General features: G+C 37.8%; 1 protein-coding gene across 1 annotated transcript; it reads left to right on the top strand.

Annotated features, from left to right (window-relative positions):
* The first annotated feature begins 2,231 nt into the window (after positions 1 to 2,231).
* On the top strand, positions 2,232 to 4,885 carry LOC124145343 (kiSS-1 receptor-like). Its single transcript, XM_046515070.2, has one exon. The coding sequence runs from the start codon at positions 2,277 to 2,279 to the stop codon at positions 3,213 to 3,215; it is 939 nt and encodes a 312-aa protein (XP_046371026.1). The 5' UTR covers positions 2,232 to 2,276; the 3' UTR covers positions 3,216 to 4,885.
* Positions 4,886 to 21,988: the final 17,103 nt, after the last annotated feature.

A 21,988-nucleotide genomic window follows, 5' to 3' on the forward strand; every position in this document is an offset into this window, starting at 1 on the left:
GGAATCACGCTTATTAAATTGTTAACATCTACCTTTCAGAGTGATTTCTCCGACCTAATCATGCCCATTCAGTGCCATTTGTTCGCTTATAATATGGCGACCCACGGCGATGCATGATTAACAAAATAATGCAACCATATGTTTCAGCATTTTCCGCGAATACGTGCATTAAATTTGGCCACTATATGCACTGTTCCCAATCATTTCCCACGCTTCTCCATAATAGTTATTTAAGGCATACGTGTAATAATCTGTTTTATTCGCAAAAGAGGACATTGTATCATGATGGATACAGATCTACTAAGACTGTGACATATTCCGCTGAGGATATTTAGAAAGCTTAAAGTAAATGAAGTGTGTGAATGCGGGCTCAAGTTGCAGCCTGTGGTCAAAGGAAATAGCCAGTTATTTTCTGAGACGCCTTTGTGCCCCATTGTTTTGTGCCCCATTATTCTCAATATAACTGCGCGTGATGTAACTGGTATACCGTCCAAAGTGGTGTTGAACCCAACTCACTCAAACTCAACTCAGTATATCGGAATGGAGCAAATAAAGCATGATGATGTATTGTAACAATGTGTTATGGCCACGGTGGTAAACATGATGAAAGCCATGATTGAATTTACGTTTAATAAACATTATTTGAGAAAATACAGCTACCAAATGTAACCACAAATTCATAAAGGTGTGTTGCAACGCTGCTGGACCTTAGTTACATATTAAGTTGGTGACACCTCAAATTCACGTTTGAGAAAAATATAATCCAGATCGATTGAATTTTTATTGCTATTATGTATTACTATTGTATACAAAATCATAGCAGCAATTAGTGTATCAGGACACATCAATGGACATGGTGATCTTTATATAAATCATAGGGCAATATTGAACAACCAGACATTATCAATAGATACGTGTATATGTCCATTTGTATGTGTCATATATTGGAATCCTTTAAAACTTGGATTTTTGTATTTACAATGTCAAGTTAAGATTGTTTCACCTCCGCAACGCACGATGGATACATCGTGCAATATAAGAAACGCATACGTCATATTCGTATACTCATTTGTATGCATCCTTATAGGAAATACCTCGTGGTCGTTTGCAAAGATTAAGAACAGATGGTGTTGCAACTATCGTACTTCACTATGAGTATGTTAACCAAAGGCATTCTTTTGTGTCGTGATCCACATTATTCACTGAGACCAGCTCTTAAGACAGTATGGCATGCCTTATAAAAGTAACACAAACGCTCTTTGTGACGAGATCTAAAATTCCGGGGCGGTAAGGCGAAAACCACAGCCACAACTGAGACGATTAGTGATGTACATGCGTTCCTCGCTGATTGTCCACACAGGCGCGGTGAAAGTATTATGTCATCCGTCATGTCCCGCATAAGAACCAGTTTAATTGTGAACATCATCACTGAGGACTTGCCCTAGGAGTTTGACTACAGTTGTAGGATAACGTCATCCTAAGCTTGCCACAACGATGAGACGAGTGTACTCGAACAATCGTTTGATATTGGGCCAGACGACGTCGCCTATAATACATGCAGTTAGATTGATATCAATACGACGCCTAAAGGTTCGTCTTTTTATCCGTTGCAGATTTATAAAAAAAATCGTCTGGTTAAGTAATGAATCTGTAACGGACACCGAGACACGACTTTGTGAGAGTCTTGCTTATCTCCGAAGGTCTCTAGCTCTTCCAGCTGCCTGTATTTCACAATGAGTCAAGTTTTATGGTGACATTGGGAATTTTATAGATAATATATTAAAACATATTAGATGGCTTATTCTAAAACCGTTTCATCCATTTCATCGTCTGGCATATTAACAGTAGTACAAATTCAATGAGTGATCATGAGTATGTCAACTATTTATATATATTTACTTCATTCTGTCAGAAAATGTTTACATTACTGATCTGTTTCTGTACCAAATGACAAGAAATGTGTACGGCTAAAGTGGGGTTAACGTTTGAACTAAGACAAGAAATAGACCCGCCCAAATAACATTTGATTGCAATTATTTTAATTATTTGTCTCTTTTCCTTTAGGTAACATCCAACAGTTCAGTAAGTCCCAGCAAAACAAGATGTCGCAAATCAACACAACCTGTCCCGCTACTGTATCGGTGACGAAAACATTTGACCAAGGCAACTGGAAAATCATCGATGCCATGGCCTATAACATCGAAACTTATTACCTATGGGTGATTCTGGTATTAGGATTCCCGGCGAACTGCTTTTCGATTCTTACAATAATCAAAATGTCACCACCAAGGTCTCTCACTGTTTACATCGCCCTCCTCGCCATTGTCGACAACCTGGCCATCGTCAACAAACTCCTCATATTTGTACTCATGGATTATGGAGTGGAGATAGGATCATTTGGATGCAAATTTCTTGGCTTTTGTGGAAACTTCCTCATCACTCTTGCCAACTGGTTATTGGTTGCTCTGTCCGTGGAAAGATTCGCTGCTGTTTGGTTTCCTTTGAAGGTCGGCCAAAACTGGACGTTTAGGAAGTCTTTGCTTGTTGTAGGAGGAATAACCGTGCCGCTCTTGCTTTTGTTCCTTCATCTTTTCTGGACAACGGATTATATTGCCATGGATTACCCTGGCACATCGTTTTGTGGTATCCGCGAGAGGTATATCGACTTTATGATTGATGTTTGGTACTGGATGAATGTTGTGATGTACGCCATTCTTCCATGTACTCTACTTCTTACCTTCAATGTGCTGATTGTTGCAGGAATACTTAAATCGGGTAGGTTGCACCAATATCTGAACAGGGATGACTCAGTGATCAACGTCAACATCACGACAAACCGCCAACGGCAAGTGACCATAATGCTAGTGACGTCAGCAGTTGCCTTGGTCATTCTCACAACTCCAAGATGTGTATTCCTTATAATGTCACCTTATTGGACGGCCCCTGAGAACAGCCATAAGGGGGCCACGTGGTATCTGCTCGATACAATTGCCTTTGTGTTATGTGACTCTACGCACGCTGTCAATTTCTACCTCTATTCTTGCAGTGCAAGGAGATTCAGGCGACAGTTTCGTGACCTTGTGCTGTGCCGGAAACGGAAACGACCCCGTAGCTTACAATACTACACCGTATCTTGTCACCAAACAATACGCTTTAATACTGCACTAAGGATCGCCGATCGACCATGCGTCCGGTACCGTAGTCAGGATTACTGACTAACCGACAATTTGAACCTGAGACGTAATCTTAATTCACACGACTATTTTGTCTTAAATAGCATTGTGTACCAAGACAGTCCAGCTGCTTGACAATATACTTTAACCTACATGTAGATATAGCTTGCAGACAATTTCAACGGATTTACGAACATACGAATTATTGCAAGTGACAAACTGCGTCTGGTGCTGTTGGTAAACCATGAAATATAAGCCGTATTTGTGTAGTTTTACACTGATATTTATATTGAATATGTGCTCAGCATTGTTTACCCTGTGTCATTGCTTCGGGTGTTAAACACAGAGGCACAAAGTAGATCACCTGACTTAGAAATAATTCTAAGAGCGTGGTAAAAGTGCAAAGTCTTTCAACTACAAAGGTTAATGTACCTTGTAAATAGTCGAAGCAATGACTAGATCGGCTTTGACCAGACAAGAGGTAACTGACACACTTATCAAATTGTCCAAACCGCTGGCCCGTCGTCCATGAACAGTTTTGACCCGCGTTCGTTATTTTCTCCCAACAATGTGTTGGGTGGTAAAAAAATTGTCTAGACCATCCTACTGACAGCCTCTCTCAATGGTGCACGAGCCCTTTCTTTTCGAAGTCAAGTTGGGGTTCAATGGCAACCATACACTAAATACCCACTTTTTGCGCATGTATGCAGATGGATTTGGTGAAGCTTTGCATGGTGGCAGGTTATTAGGGTGCGTTGGAATCTAAGAAATGGTTTTCCAGTTTTGCACCTGCTTTAAGTTTTATTGCCCATAAGAATATTTTCACTTCTATGCTATACAGGTTAGATCAAGATAAAATTCCAAGTAACTCCAAAAATACAACTTGTGTGTTAGGCTCCACGACTGACTACACATACGCCCAATTATAATACATTTTGAAAAATAGATGACCAAATAATAGCCAAGACAGATTCTGAAAATGCAGTAACACCAGAAACATGGAGGTCCGTGAAAGCCAAAGGTTGTAGCAGAGCTTAAATAAAAAATTACCTTAAAACGTATTTCGAAAATCACATCATTGCTGCATATCTAATTTCACGACACATGCAGAAATAACTGAGTTTTAATATGGCCGCCGTGACCATGTTGTTATTGTGTGAGCTTTTGAGACACGATATATTGGATCATCCACACACAGTTTCAGATCCAATGGCCTTGTAGTTTAAAATGAGATGTCTAAATTTAACAACAGATGGACAGCGCGCCAGGACATAAGCTCAATTGACTTTCAGTCAGATCAGCTAAAACTAAATAATAAATATATTCGAGCACCTTGTATGATGTTAGCTTCATTACTTCATTATATTCATACTAACATGAAGCTGCACTTGTAAACAACCCCTTTGTTGTGAGGCGAGTCATACGACATGTTTCTTGTTTCGTCCAGGAAAGTTCAGTAACATCATGATGGCCTTATCGAGCAATTTATTCATGAAATTTTGTTCTATGTGATGTCCTGTTTTTCCTCTTGACTGTATTAGTTTTTCCTCTTCATCATGGCTATGTAATTGTATTTGTATACAATGTATTCATTTGGGCAACAGAAGTATACACATGTCCGTCAAATACTGTTATAATAGTCACCATTATTTGAATACCGGTGTATAGCATATGAAAAGAACTTTACTATCCATTGAACATAAGCGGCTGGAAGTATACAGAACATTTCTTGTGCAGTGTTAAGCTGTAGCGTGTTTATTCGAAGTTAGTTAATGTTTCGATATGCATTTTTATTTGTAAATTTTAAATGTTGTAAATATTTATCGTCTCCGATGTGTGTTCAAGATTAAAATATCTATATGGTCGCAAACAACGCTTCTGTATTTATTAGTGCTGGGGTATCCTCGGGGTTTGTCTTTACGTCAGTATTTACGTGATTTCAAGAATACACAGTTTCGTGAACAATGTGTGAACGTAAAAATTGTGTCGTTCATAATTTTACGCTATGAACGTCAGTCACGCAACAATAGAATTTTTAAAATAAAAATAACGCCATAAAATCTAATCTCATATATTGGAAAAGTCTTGAAGTACTGATCTAAGGCTGTGTCTCTCTTTGTCTTCTAGAAATTCAAATTTGAATAATGACCCATTGATGTCATGTATATTTAAGATTTCATTCCTTATATAATTCGCTGATTTCTTGGACTACTGTCACCATGTATTTATGGGTAAAAAGGAGACGTTTCTCGGATCAACGTCTTGTCCACAATTCATAAAGGTTTAACTAGAAGGCATCTAACCACTTCGGAACATCAATTCGTGACGCTGATAACAAGATCTGGACAAGGTTAAGAGTTGTCTCAGCCGAAGTAATCCTTGAGACCAAAGACACTAAGGAACAGGATCTTCCTGGCGTAAAGTTGACTAGTAGACAGTGTTACAATAACAGGCCGTGAACACATTATGACATTTAACTCACTGCTTATGATGTTTTCCCACAGACACTACATAAGTAAATAAACACTTGGTCTTTTGATATGGTAACTGTAGAATTTGTAATATTATGTGGACTAAAATATTTTCCATAGTCGACATTCAACAAGTTCGTAAGATAGGTTTCCACACACAGGCGAAATGTTTGACACTCAATGTGTTGAGCTGTACTCGTCGACCTACAGGCCATTTATAGCATGAACGCGCAAGGCGAGAGAAGTGAGGTCAACGAGTGCAAGCACGTGTTGGATGGATTCTCGCAGTTTTGTGGCAAGGACAAGACATTATTTTGTGACAATGTATTTTGTCAGTGTATATTCGTCAGGACATTTGGAACTACTTATTCGCGGGCACAATATGTAAGTAACATCACTTTACACCGTACCTTCATATTGAATACCATATACATGTGCTATATGTGCTGGCAGTTGTGTTTACGTTTGTATGTATATGTGTATATATGTCTTTATTTATGGATATATGTATATGTGGGTGTATGTCCATGTAGGTATATGTAGGTGTATATAGATAAAAGTATTCATTGTGACTTTACTGCTAATCCATGGGAAGGTAGTTGCCTTCTCCCTATCAAAAGCCAAAGCTTGTGGCGACAATGGATATATCTTTATCATCTTCTATCGTTATGCAAAACAAAAATCATTCCAGTTGGTACGTAACTATATTTCAAGAGAAGATGGATTAATGATACATGGGAGTAAATGGTAAAATACATATAGTCTCAACTTATTGTAGAGGCCTAGTCGCAAAGACCAAACGAGAGAGAAATTCTCTATCATTTGTTTGCAAGATGTTCATATTTCCAAAGATAATGAAAATCTTATGAAAAATGAATGGGGTTTTGATAGTGCTATTGCAACATACAAGTCAAATGCACGACGTGTAGCAATCCCCTTCAACAACAATTTTGAATATAAAATACACAAGACTTGTGTTGACGATAATGGTAATTATATCATTTTAGACATTACTGTTCACGGCATAAAGTTTACGCTCACCGCAGTGTTTGGTCCAAACTCCGATGACCCTTTATTTTACAAAACATTATTTGAAAAATTGATGACATGGGTAATGATTCCTTAGTAATATGTGGGGATTGGAACTTTGTCTTTGATCATTCAATAGATTTATCAAACTAAACAAATATTTTTAATCATGATGCCAGAAAACTAGTCTTAGATAAAACTGAATCATTAAACCTAAAGATGCATGAAGAGAACTAAATCCGAACAACAATACATTTACTTGGTGGAAAAACAAACCCTCGTCAACAAGCTAGACAAAACTTTTTTCATGGTTACTGAAGAACATTTCAATGGCACGGCTCATTCTTAAATCTTACCCGGCTACAAAACTGATCACTCCTCCATTACATTGTCGCTATCCAATCATCAAAATAAAGAAAGGGGGAGAGGATATTGGAAGCTTAATACATCGTTACTACGAAAAGATGAATATGCAGCAATAGTAATAGCTATTTTAGACGAAACTAAACGTGAATACGCAGATCCTAAATATGATAATGAAGGTATGAAAAATATCCCTGAAGAAACTTTAGATCTAACAATTACTGATTCGCTTTTCTTAGAGACAGTTTTAATGAAAGTAAGAGGAAAAACTATCTGATACATATTCTACACACTTGAAAAAAAATGAAAAAAAATAAAAAAATAGAAAATGATACATTGGAATTAGAAACACGAGTAAGAAACGACTTTCAAAACGTTTCCAAAACATTGGTATCCAAAAGGTCAGAACGGAAATTAGAGCTCGAAATAATTAAAGAAGAAGAAATTAGAGGAATTCACATCCGTAATAGAATACAGTGGTATAATGAAGGAGAGACGCCAACTAATTACTTTTGCCACTCAGAAATCAGAAACTATACGAATAAACTTATCAATACTATTATTACTGATAAACGTGAGGAAATAACAGATGGTACTTTAAGGATACACGAACAGAAAAACCTTTACGAAAAAAGACATAACAACTCCAATGTTAAATAACAATCTTTCAGAAGAACTGGATAAAGAAATAAAAATCAACGAGATAGCTGCTGCTATTAAGTCAATGAAAAAAAATAAGAGCCTGGGACTTGTTGGTTTTCCTATCGATATGTTCAAATATTTTTAGAAAGACGTCAACATTTGGATTTATCGCTATATCAAGGACCCTTTCAAAAACAACTCTATGAGTTTAACAATGAATAGAGGAGTTATAACATGCATTCCAAAACCAAATAAAGATAGACGTTTATTAAAAACCTGAAGACCGATTTCTCTTTTAAATGCTTTATATAAGATTATTATTATAACAAATAGGATAAAAAAGACTCTGGATCTCCGTATCCACAATAACATGACCGGAGTTATCCCGGGTAGGTGTATCAGCGAAAGCATTGGACTCTTATATGACATCATCTTCGAAATAAAAAGACTAAAGAAGAAAGGCCTGTTGATATAAATTGATTTTGAAAAAAACCTTTGACACAGTTTCTAAACGATTCATTATAAAGGTTCTAGATAAATTTGGTTTTGGAAACATGGGTAAATATCCTGATCTCCAACTCTACTTCTTGTGTCACACAAAACGGTCACTTTTCATCATTTTTCAGCAAATGAGAGGTGTAGACAAGGAGATCCGATTTCCCCATATTTGTATTTTTTTCGTCGCAGAAATACTAGGGATAATGATAAGACAAAATACAACAAATATAAAAGGTATAGTCCTTGAAGAAAGTGAACAAGTAATAGGTCAATATGCAGATGACACCGAACTATTTTTGGATGGCTGAGTAACGTCTCTAAATGAAGCAGTAAACACACAAAGTAAGTTCTATAGAATGTCTGGCTTACAAATGAATACAGACAAAACTAAAGCTGTATGGTTAGGCTCGAATGGCAGGGAGTTCACTCACTCTATGTTCAGATTTGACACTGGACTGGAACAACGCAGTTTTGATGTACTTGGAATTAAACTAAACGCTGATTTAAAAAAAATCTTTGGGTTATCAACACTAGAAAAAGACAATTAAGGAAACAATTAAAACAATTCTTTCAAACTGGCAGAAATGCAACTTGACATTAATAGGGAAAATTGCCGTAACAAAAACCTTGGCTTTGTCAACTATAGTTCATATATTAACTGCTTTACCAAATTCCCAAATAGAATTTATAAAAGAATTAAGCAGCATTTGTTTCAACTTCATATGGAATGGAAAAAAGACGAAATATAAAGAGTAAACCTGGTTTGGAAATATAAAGATGGTGGCCTTAGAATGGTTGATATTACAATGTCTATTTACTCACGTTATCGTTATTTCTTAACCAAACAGATACCCTCTTTCAGGCTTTCCGTTTGGGCGCTAATATTAAAAAAACATTTCAATATCACAAACCCATTTTGGACAGACACAGTAGACGCTTGGAACAAATATATAAAAACGCATGAAATAAACGAAACCGATGTTAAACGAAATTTTAATGAAACCATTGTGGTTCAATCATAAATGTAAATTTCCGGATTTGATTATTAGAAATTGGTATACAAGGGGTATTTGCCATGGAAAAGACTTATATGACTCGAACGGCTTTATTCCATTTCCTGAGCTGAAAGTAATGTATGGCATAAAAGGTACTTTATTCCATTTCCTGAGCTGAACGTAATGTATGGCATAAAAGGTACTTTATTAGACTATAACCGTTTGCTCTTAAACATCCATAAGCCATGGGTAGATCTTTAGCATGATGCAAATAACCTAAACACAATGCAACTAAACATTTCTTCTCAATGGTTTGATTTACTTAAGACTATCAAAGGTTCTAGGATATTTTATGATAATTTTATTTCATCATCTAACTTTCCAGAAATTTGTGAAAAGTGGGAACAAGAATTTAACAATCAAATTAATTGGAAATATGTATTTTTACAATATAGAAAATCTACAATAGATACAAAACTATTAGAATTCCAATTATAATTCCTACACAAAATTATTTTCACAAAAAACGGAATTGTTAACGATGAACATGGTTGACAACAACCAATGTTCATTTTGCAATTCAGACAATGAAAACATTGCTCATGTATATTTGAATGTTCTTATGTTAAAGAATTTAATGTTTTCATAAATGTTATTTTCGGTCATGTTCTTATTACAAAACAAGATATCTATTTTGGAGGTAACTTATTAAATCACTTATTTATATTAGCAAAAAGATACATTTACGTTACACATATTAAAGGAATACATCCATGTTTTAAATCATATAGAAATATACTGAAAGACATTTACCATGTCGATTTGTTCCTTGCAAAAAGAAACGGAACAATAATTTTTCTCACTAAAAATGGAGTTTAATCGGGGAAAACCATAACGCAGGCAGATTAGCTTACTTAATTGATATCTCGTACAATTATTACAATCATTCAAAGGTGAACTTACTGCCATATCACATCCTGTACATTTTTCTCATGATATTTACCATGTAATTTGATGCCTCTTATGGTACGATGACTATGTACCCTCTAGAATGAATAAAAACAAACAAAAAAAACCACTTCAGAACAGTAGATCATATCACGTTGTCAGATTAACGTTGACGAAGAGTGGCGGAGATCCTCGACGTATATAAGAGGTTTGCTGACAAACAGATGATGGTAATCGAAGAATCTGGTTATTCAAACCACGACCATCGTATTCGGGCACAACTAGGGACGTCACGTTGCATAGAGTAGTGTGGCAATCCTCCTGAAGGACGTTGATAGGATACGATATTAGATCTCAAAATGACGCATTAGCAAAAGAACTTTGATATGATGAGATACGACTATGCATCAACTGGTGGTTGGACCTCTCAGACTTGCTTTGCAATTTGGTTGAGGGTAATATTGAGGCAACCTCTGATGTTTTTAACTTTTATTTACTCGTCTTGATATATTAGATTTCGGAAGACACACCGGTGAGGTTCTCTATGTAACTATTGTGTCATGTGTGATACTGAGACAATGTCTGTGTCATTCGTATAATTATCACCAGTCAGATGCTGTGTTGAAAGACTTGAAAACACACTTTGTAAGGCTTCAAGTTGATATCAGCGTGTATAAATATAAAATCCCTGCTTAAGGTAGTCGTGATTATAAAGTTAGTACGTGACTTAAACCGATCATTTCAAAAGGTGAACATCAAATGACGTTGAGGACCTTTCTGGAAACTACAAGATGCAAGGTATTATCTCTATTTACTAGACTCAACTTGAAAACGTGAAAAACAACCTCTTGAATACTTAATGGCAAAGGTGAACTTTAAGATCAAGAGATACCATTACGATCACGTGACTTTGTGCCAGAGGTGATCTTGCCAGAACCAGCTACATAATTATCCATTGACAGGTGTCAAACACACCGGGGGCATACTTGAACAAAAGACCATGTTTTCAAGGGGAATGTATCTTCAGCTCACCAATCACAACCAGAAGTGGCAATTCTGGGTTGTGACAAACACGCTGGTCCAGCAGCCTGTGCTTGTCGTAGGAGGTGACTGAATGAATCGGATGATCATCGGATGGAATTAAATGAATATGACGGGTCGCTTGCCAACATGATGCGCGATGCTGGCCCATACCATGAACTTTACATAAAGTTTTCACACTTGCTTGCGCACTCGCACTTTCTGATCGAGTTGATTTTCATCTAGAGATATTTCTAGATATTGTGTTTAGAAGGTTAAATGTTGTATGCTACAAATTCACATTAACACTTATCCTGTTCGGAAGAATGGTGGAAACAATAAATATGATAAGATGCATGTACATATAGAAAACGTAAAATGCTAAGCATGCCAACTGCAATGAATGATAGGCATAATACTATCGGTAACTTTCTAGCTTTTTGATTGCCCTGATAGGTTAGACCTCTTCAACTCATGGAGGCTGATTGAAGACATCACGACTTACACAATTCGAAGAAAAGTTCAGTTTAGCAGTGTCTGTGATGACTTATCAAACGGAATGGATGATTATATTGAGAGAAGAACTCTTCCAACGGAAGTGGAAGGAGAGATCATCTGAGTTCATTATCCTCATACGATGGTGGCAAAGATGGTGATTAACCAATAACATAGATATGTGTACAAGGATGAAAAACGTCGAAACCAAATTGGGTGCACATACACGTGGATGTATATCGGCAAATTGAAAAGAAATCAAAGGAAATCAGGCATGACACAAACACTCAGATTACCATAATAAAACAACAATGTGACACCTTATTTATGTGTGTGAGTGTGTGTGTGTGTGTGTGTGTGTGAGAGAGAGAGAGAGAGAGAGAGAGAGAGAGAGAGAGAGAGTGTGTGTGTGTACACACACATATATGGTAAAAAATGCTTTATATATCTACATAGAACATGCATATCACAACATCTTGTAAAACGATGGTGTTTCGTATTGAATAAATGCCCCTACATATATATATACTGAACCGCAAAAGAAACGTCACCACAAGTAACATTGCACATTAACTATCTAGGTAATTTTTGTAAAAGTTTCTAAAATTTAACATTACCTTGTCCGTAAAAATGAAATTTGATGATAAACAAAGCAGATGATAAATAAAACCGATCGCCCAAACACATCACGACAACGGCCATGGTAACCCGATGCACGTGAGTTCCATGCAAATTGAAATGCACATGCGTTCCCCAATTTCTTGCCCTATAAAAATCCACCCAGATCGGGTAACATTCATCCGTTATTGAATTGCCACCAAATGCCAAGATTTACATGAAATCAGCGACACCAAGCCCTTGTACGATTGCAAGCTTGACAAACCGCCCGGTAAGTAGCCAATGCATTTCAAGTCGACCATATACGGGCTCCAGCAACGGTACCAGACCACCAACACAACAGATGACCGACCACGTAGTGGAAGACCAAAGGTCACCACCCGACGTCAGGATCGTCAGATTAGGCGACAACATCTTCAAGATCGCTTTTTTACTGCTGCGGAAACTGCCCGACAGAGAGAGAGAGAGAGAGATAGAGAGAGAGAGAGAGGGAGAGAGAGAGAGAGACAGAGAGAGAGAGAGAGAGAGAGAGAGAGAGAGAGACAGAGAGAGAGAGAGAGAGAGAGAGAGAGAGTGTCTAGCGACGCCGTGCGGAACGTTATTCGGATGCTTGTATTGTTGAGAGAGACTCGTGGGTTGGTCCGAGCATCATGATGTGTGATGGAATTGGTCTTGCACAGAGGGTCGGCCCTGTGGTCTTCCAGAACATCGGTCTAGGGAGAGGCAATGGTGTCACAGCAGCTCCGCAATTGATCAAGTCTTGAGACCACACGCCATACCTCATTTGGCACGTCGCCGCAACCACGAGTTTCAGCATGATAACGCCCGTGTCCACACTGCGAGAGCAACAAGAGACTTCCTCCAGCAGAATGGCATCAGAACCATGCAGTGGCCTGCCCTCAGTCCCGATTTAAATCCCACTGATCACCTGTGGGACGAGATTCAAAGACGGCTGAATGACGTCCGACCAAGGTCGACAACTGCAGCTGAATTGTGTCATCCATTCCATGTATCGACGTTGCACGGCAGTCATCAATGCACTTGGCGGACACACGAGATACTGACTTGTGATGCAATTTTCTCAGAAACTAGTCTTGTGCTTAACTTTAAGAACATTTGACACTTTTATTTCGACCTTGATGATCAGTTTTGCTAAGTTTCATCTTTTTTAATATGTCTCAAAGTAAGTTTACAGTGTTTGGACAAATAAGGTTTCTCATATATCTATCGATGGTGACGTTTCTTTTGCGGTTCAGTATAGTATACCATCTGTGTACCATATATTAAATAACTGATGGTTACATTTTTATCTGTAATGTAAACGAAACTATTTAGTTGAGGGGGACAATAGGTAGCTACAATGTAGTTTAATGTACAACTAGTTGCAGCCAAGTCTCAAAACATTAAGAACATATCTGTACGCTCTCGACCAGTGTGGGGGCACGGTGGCCCAGTCGTCTAAGGCGCCGCGATTCGCTGTGCAGAGTTGCGTCCCTTAGGCACCCCAGAAACCTATGATTGTGGTTTTCGCCCCGATTATGTTTCTAGGTTTGTCGGCACCATACCCGTGCTGGTGGGTATGGAGTGGTAAACGTCTGAGACCTGCATCACTTCGGGCATTCCGCCCACTTAAGCTGACACACCGCTATAAAACTGGAATACTGATAAAAGCGGCGTTAAACCCAACTCACTGACTGACTCACTCACTCACTCAACCAGTGCAATCTCACAGATCTGTGCCGCTCCCTGAGTCACGCACAAAATGTTAAAGTCATGGCTGAAGAAAGATTTCACCAGAGAGGAAACCAAGCGAAATAGTTGCTCGATAAATCGATTTTGACGAGTAATGAGTGAAAATCTTAATTTAACACAAAAATGCAAACTGTAGATATTGTTCCCACGACTCGCACCGTTGGAAAGTACATTAACGCATTTGCTTTATTTCTGCCACGAAGCGAATTGTGAAAAGAATGACTGCAGGAGGAAGATACTGGATTACAATTTAACATTCAGGTGTGATGTCTAAATATATGTTTGACTGTCGGGTGACCATGCAGATGCTCGTTATTTATTGTCTACTTATGAAATTAGTGTACAGTATTGCTAAATTATTGTAATCGCGAAAAAATGTAAATATCATATGAATGAAATATCAATGGAATGTTTTTTCAACTACTTTGGTGACAATCGATTGATACTCATTACGTGGTATTGTATTAATGTAAATGGCACACATATTCATTCGTTACAGGACCCGTGAAGATCCGGGGTAGAATAGGTCTTCAAGAGCCCATGCTTGCTATAAAAGGCGAGTATCCAAGTATAATGTCAGCCCTATTGATACACAATGCTGTAGTTTAACAGGGATATCCCACTCAGATACAGTGTACTCGCCTGAGCCGACCACTTGTATCCAGTTAATGATGAGGGCCAGGCATCAACACCATCTTTTAACGTCTTTGGAATGAAGCGACCAGGTGATAGATCTAGAACCACCTTCTGCTCTCCAGGCAGATACTCTATCCTAGACCACGGAGACGGTCTGACTGACAAAGAAGAGAGCAAATGCTTGATCACATGATTCCCTGCAATACCTGATGCATATGAAATAAGGGTGCATTATATGAAGTTTCATAACAAAGAAGATGGTTTCAATATTAGTATATGTAACCTTTCGTATCAACCGGAAAATCTCTTATCAGTCTGAGGGTAATATATATGGCTTCATCATTTGAAGATCAGTTGTTGATAATCAGTATCTGTCTAAGTGGGTCGGTCATCAGGCTGCAATTTGAAGCTAATAATAGAGTAAATTAATGATACCAGTCCACCTGAGGGTATTGATATCTAATGTATCTGTGCTTTGGTCACCTTCTTGTTAAATCCAAAGAAACGCTGTTCAAATATCCAGTTGCTCCACAGTCCTAAAGAACAGATGCCTTCACATACACATCATTGTCATGACAAACACGCAGTGCTACCACGAATACTCTGTGGAAGTCACCAGTATTCTACTCATGATCAATTAATCCTGTCTCTTAGCATATTGACAAAACAAAATGCAAGGTTCCTTTTAGAAGGATGTTTCTCATTTCATCTTATTCAGTAAATATTCTTCGTCACCATGGCAACATGCTTTTGTTTTATATCGTAACTGCGTAACCAAGGGACTGTAAGAGTGATAATTGTCCAATACTCAAGGGATACCGTATTCATATATACAAGTTGCCCTCAGCCTAGTTCCCACTGTTTCGGTCGTTTGGCTTGCTATAGAATCAGTCGCAAGTAGCTCTATTGGTTTTCAATTCTGACGATATTCATGACAATTTGTAAACGTGCATTTCGTATAGAGGAGGAAGTAATACATTTGCTGGATTCATGATATTTCTATTGAACTGAGCCAGTCTCCTTGAATATGGAGGATACCTTGTAGGTGGGTGAGTGACTTGGGTTTAACGCCGCTGTGAACTTTGTGTCATGTTTGGTACATGTGAGTCACATTGACATGTCACATGTAAGTTCATGAACATGTCATCAGACCTCACAGTAAACATATCTTGAGACCTTGTTTTCAATATTGCGACTCAGGGATTCATGCATTCTCTTACAACAGATCTAGACCTCTGTCTCCACAGTAAAGCTCTACCCCTTAAAGCACAAGTGGTTTCCATTTCATAATAACAGTTACTCTGATCACCCTGAAAACTTCAGAACGGAACGGGAAAAAGCCTTGTGTTAACATGAACGTCAGTTTGAACTGCACCTCCAATTATCTTGCCTGTTCTTTTGTCATTGACATCACGGTTGTCCAATCTGTAACCTGGAGGCCAAAGTCTTATACATTTTAAGACTTGTTCCGTTTCCTGGTTTTACCACAGAGCAATCAAACATTTCTGAAATAGTTAGCATTTCAGTAATCACTCGAAGAACTTACATGAAACGCATCATCAGAGATGTATTGGTTTTTTTTTGTCTTTTGTTAAAGTTTAACAATTAATGCTTTGAAGAATATCATTAAAGGGCTGCTCGTGTGTATGGCATGAAGCTTTCTCATGATGAATTTATTTATCAGAAAGGATCAACGCCATACTTGCTTTGATGTTTTATCACATTACTGTTGATTATGATGATCCAAGTGAGACAATGCTCTGACCAGACCACAAATAGCTGTAAGGCTGATGATAAATCAAACGTAAAGCAATCACTCATCCCCAAACTTTCTAACCTTTCTATCGTACATTGTATGCGCAACATATCAATATTACAATATCAATAACGTGAACCCAAAACACCAAAGAGCTGCGAGGAATTACGAATTACATATCTCTAGTGAAGGATTTTTTCGAATTTCAAGTTTCTTATGCTGTAGAATTAATCATTGTCATTTTCAGAAAGAAAACGAAGGAAAGCATCGAAAAATATTAATGTCAACCATATAGAGAAACATCACTAACGTTGTTAACAAAGGATAATGTGATATAGTGTTATCGGCAATTAACGCCATTTGTGATGTCTTATTGTACCAACGCTAAAATGCAGATGTGCACATAATGACACGTCTTACACTCGATCATTTCGGTAATACGCCATTAATTACTGATGAAGTTCTCCACATAGTATTTAATCTTAAATGTATGATAAAGTGGTTGACTTCTCTTTGGGGAAGCGTCGATATACAGCGTTAGCCCTCAGTCTGACAGCATACATCTCTGTATATAGTTTCTATTCGAACCATCGAGTCCTTTGAAGCAAATTTTAATATTTGACGGTTTCATCCAATTCATGTAATTGTAACAACGTTTATGGCACGTCCTGATTATGTGGTCCAGGGGGTCATGATCACGGGTGGCCGAGTCATCTACGCCGCCGTGATTCGCAGTTCATATGTACGCGTATTAGTGTGCCAGAAACCTTTGCTCGTGGGTTCGAATCCCAAAATCGCTCTGCTAAATAAAATGTTTCAAGGTTTTTAGCACCATGCCCGTCTTCGTATGTCATGCGTCACTTCGGACTTTCCTCTCACATCAAGCTGACTGACATAACTGAAAGACTGTTCAAAGAGGCACCCACCCATGTCGCTGCAAAGAATACAAGGGCTTATATGAAGACGGAGCTCGAGTTTTTTATTCACTATTCCACCCGCGAAGAATCGGGTTAGAATTGGTCTCCAGCAACCCGTGCTTTTTGTAAGAGGCGACTAACGGGATCGGTGGATCAGGGTCGCTGATTTGTTTGATGCATGTCATCCCAGTTGCGTAGGCTATATATATATATATATATATATATATATATAGTAGTGAACCTAAATTAACACACACTATTGAAATAAGTTCTATTTATGATCAAATTGTTATACCTTCTGTTTATGATCAAATTGTTAAATTGTAATAAAATCTATTTATGATCAGATTGTAACTATTTCCATTTATGTTTAAATTTAAAAAAAAATATGTTCATTGTCAAATTAAATAAAATCTATTTATGAACAATAAAACACAAACACATAAGTACATATGACATCTAGTTCTCTATTGACAGTGTTTATGTTTTTGTTTGATGCTTAACGTCGCACTATATGACGGCGGTCTGTAAATATTCGAGTCCCGACTATAGAATGCAGTGATTGCTATTATGAGCATAGATCTACGCAATTGGACCATGTCAGCGAGCCTGACCACCCAATCCCATTAGTCACCTCTTGCAACAAGCAAAGTCGCCTTTCATGGCAATCATGGGATCCTGAAGACTTATTCTAACCCGTATCTTCAGGGGTTGTTAGTTGTAGTCCGCATATGCATATAGGGGAGGCAAGGAAATATTTACTTTTTTCATGATAACTTGGAAGGGAACGTTTTCCAACGGAAGTGGTATTGATGGGCTTGGAAAGAAAGACACCAAAGCCTTATTGGAACATACATACATGTACGCATTGAACTTCTATAATGACAGTTGAATTTGGTAAATAGCTGTTTAGTGTAGTGACCTATCCATAGTGTACATATACACTCTATAATCAATCCATTACCATCAATCTATTTAGCGTACCATTAATCCATTAAGTGACCACATCATGGGAAAATAGGGGTAAGATACCCCTTAGTAGATAAGAAATTAACCTTTCTTTTATTAAAATTTCCATCAACCGCCAGGACGAATTCAAAGATATGTCGAGTATATATAAATTAATCTATATTTTATTATAGTGGACATGCAGTGTTTTTTAAACCTCTCTTAGACTAATTAATGCAAACGGCTTTAATAATATGTTTCAATCCAGGGAAGACGCAATCCATCATAATCAAAGGTATAGTTTTTCTGTGAATCCGAAAAGTCCAATGGCTTTTTGAATCCATATATGTCGGGTTATCAGTAGCGTATTCTCGAAACGCAAAGTGTGTCAAGTAGATCGCTTGAGACAAATTACTCTGAATTGATTAACCATACCTGAAGGAATGAAGGCTTGCTTTTGTTATGGCTCTCGTCGTGAGAGGTTATAGCGGGAAACAAATTCTGACGAGCGCGTTTGTTCAATTTGCCCAGGAATACCAATGGTGTTCAATCACACTGATAGAGTTCAAGATGAAGGACAATGGTCTTAGAAGTGAGGCTTGAGTTTAAACTAGTGGTTCATTTGAAGAAACACGATGTGCGTGGGTTGAAAATGGCTCTGCTCTGTCAAGACACCATATTACACATCCATTGTATCGAATTTATCAGTCCACAAAGACACGTAGGAAGTCAGAATGCTATACAATGCACAGGGCAGAATATGAATGTATTGATCGGTTACAACAACAAATTGCGCGCGCGCACGCACGCACGCACGCACACACACAGATAGTTCACAGTTAATGATTTTGATGCCGACATTGGTGGTATGTAATCATACCTTTTGGATTTTAATTTGGAATTTACTTTTTGCCCGAAGTGAAGGATTTCTTTTGTCCAAATTGGCAATACCACAATGAAACCCCGTAACTGGCAGATTCGATTCCATAGGAAGAGCAATTTAAGATATAATAATGCGTCTATAGTCAGAGAAATAGTTCCCACAAGTTTGACATTCTATGTCGTACTCTATCCCGACCCTAAAATCACATTAGTAATTTGTTTTCACTGTAAATATATGCATTTTTGAAACAAAATCAGTAATGAAGTGATTTTAGTACAGTAACACTCAAGGATGGGAACGATAGCAAATATATGTTGTTACAAAACATGAAGGATATAAAATTAATACTACTGAAAAAAGAATAAGCAAAGCTGACTCTATCCCTGGTCTTCATGGAACGACTACAAAATGCAAATATAAAGCTGGAAAAGATATTGACGTCCGCATGTGGACAAAAAACAGTAATAGTGCTTACATAATGAGAATCCCCACGAAAAGGTCTAATATCCCGCCTTTGGCTATTTGGTATTTATAATTCTTCTTTGAGGACATGCCGAACGTAATATACAAAAGCAATTGTATTATTTTTCGCTCAGAGTTCTACTCGAAGAAGCCATGCTCATCTTTGCGCAGATATACAGGACTGTGGCGAGTTCACATATTTAAAGCCAGTAACTGTTTCGTGAGTATTAAAATCCTTAATAAACATAACAAAATATATACTTGAAAATGATTACATTCCCGAAAATTCATTTACACATGAATGACTGTACTTCAGTTTTGAAATTCTGTGATGCGTTTGACAGCTACATCAGTAGCAATGCATTAGTGTTTAAATAAGATATATTCAATTGATGAGTTTATGAAACTGTTTCCGTTTCCCGAGGCAATTATTTTCTGAACCCTGTACACACAAACGCGTTCTCAGTATTCTTGATCGAGGAGAATACAAACCGTCAATGCCAGAGAATATTCAGTCTCGATTGTCTTCCAAAACATTACCTTTGGAGTAAAAGACAAAATATCGTATAAAATTGCAATATTGGCCTAGTCTAAGGTGTGGAGTTGCATTCCTTATCTGTGCCAGGATCAGCAGACCGTGGGTTCGAATTACAATGTGATTACTGATTGTGGTCCTCACTTTGTCAGCCAGTTGCCTGTTCGTGAGTTTCGCCAAAGTGATATACCGGTCACACTGTCAAAGGCAGCGTAAAGCCCATCTCACTGATGTAACGCGATATTTTCACCGATGTTTTTGCTTACGAGGTCTTCTTCCTACATACATTGCAATAACACACACATGTATGATATTACTAGGCTATATGTATGTAGGGATTATCCAAGGAATGAAGAGGCTACTTAATGAAACAAATGAATGCAATGAAAATGGGACTGAATACACATAAACAGCTATGATTTAATTTTATCAAGTTTATTGGTGACGTTTTAGTTATTGAATGCTGGTTGACAAATACGAGGTTTATCTCATTGAATTGCGTGGGATTAGAATTAATGGTTTGACGAGTGAGGTGTATAATTTGTGTTGGTGAGCTGCCATGTGGGCAGAAGTGCGTGGAATCAACACATCCTGTTTGACAATATTCTTGTATTATTGGACTCGACTCATGTTGGTTCTTCAATCGATCTAGATCCGGCATAAGGACAGACATTATAAACTGGACAAATCCCTGAGCAAATGATGACCTACAATAATTTCTTTCTCCAGATAATGGCATTAAGAATTGTCGTAGATAGCAGATTAGTGTCCAAACATAAATGAGCAGTAGCGCTGTCTTAACCCAATTGATGTGGAGTTGTAACAGGCATACTCATCGCACATATAGACACAAACGTCATATATATCTTCTACCAGGCGATACACTGATGCTTAGACTACATGCCAACACTCATTAATGGTTCATGAGGATGGAGAATACATTTATAGCACATATAGTTACAGAAACTGGAAATATTTTCAGCGCTAATGCACCACCTTTTTGGCCTGCATGTCTCGACAGTCTTAGAGTTGACAATGTGGAACGTGACTGATCGGTAAAAGGGTGAACCAAGGCAGGCGTGCAGGTACGGCATAAGGTTGGGTATCTGTGCGTTGGGAATCAGCGCACTTGATTGTTGGTCGTACTGGTGTACTGTCTGATCCCTCATTCTGAACTGTTAGATATTTGTGTCAGACAAATATTTGTTTGTTTGTTGTTTATCGTCTCACTCAGCAATATTTCAGATATATGACGGCGATCTGTAAATAATCGAGTGTGGGCAAGACAATCAAATGATTGATATCTTGAACATCGATCTACGCAATTTGGATACGATGACATGCATCATCAAAGTTAGCGAACCTGACCACCCGATCCCGTTAGTCGCCTCTTAAAACAAGCATGGGTTGCTGAAGACCTATAATAATTCTAACCCGGATCTTCACGGGTCGTTAGACAATAAAGGTTGGGCTATGCTTGACCATATTAGTTATAGGTGTGGTCTCATAAAATTCACTAATTATGAATAAATCCAAATACAAATAAAAACAAAATTTCGACATCGATGATACGAAAAGTGAACACAACGTGGCACATTGTACGTAATGTACTTATGAGTTATAACGAAAGTCGCGACAGCAAGGCAATGCAGTCTGTAATTGAGTCTTTGAGGATCTTTGTTCTAGCCAATGTGTAGTGACATCCTACAGTATTTTAAACATAGTGACAACGTTTCGTTAAAGATTTATGCTTTTATATGTTACCTGTTTTCCTGTCACCGTTAGCGTCTTCAGAGACCGTCGTGTTTCACTTATCAGTGTCATAATGTTTATGATACACGTGACGT

Source organism: Haliotis rufescens, unplaced genomic scaffold, assembly GCF_023055435.1.
Source record: "Haliotis rufescens isolate VD_foot unplaced genomic scaffold, xgHalRufe1.0.p SCAF_10, whole genome shotgun sequence".
Lineage (NCBI taxonomy): Eukaryota > Metazoa > Mollusca > Gastropoda > Lepetellida > Haliotidae > Haliotis > Haliotis rufescens.

Excerpts from the sequence above, each read along its gene's own strand:
- LOC124145343 (XM_046515070.2), top strand. The coding sequence starts at position 2,277 with ATGTCACCACCAAGGTCTCTCACTGTTTACATCGCCCTCCTCGCCATT.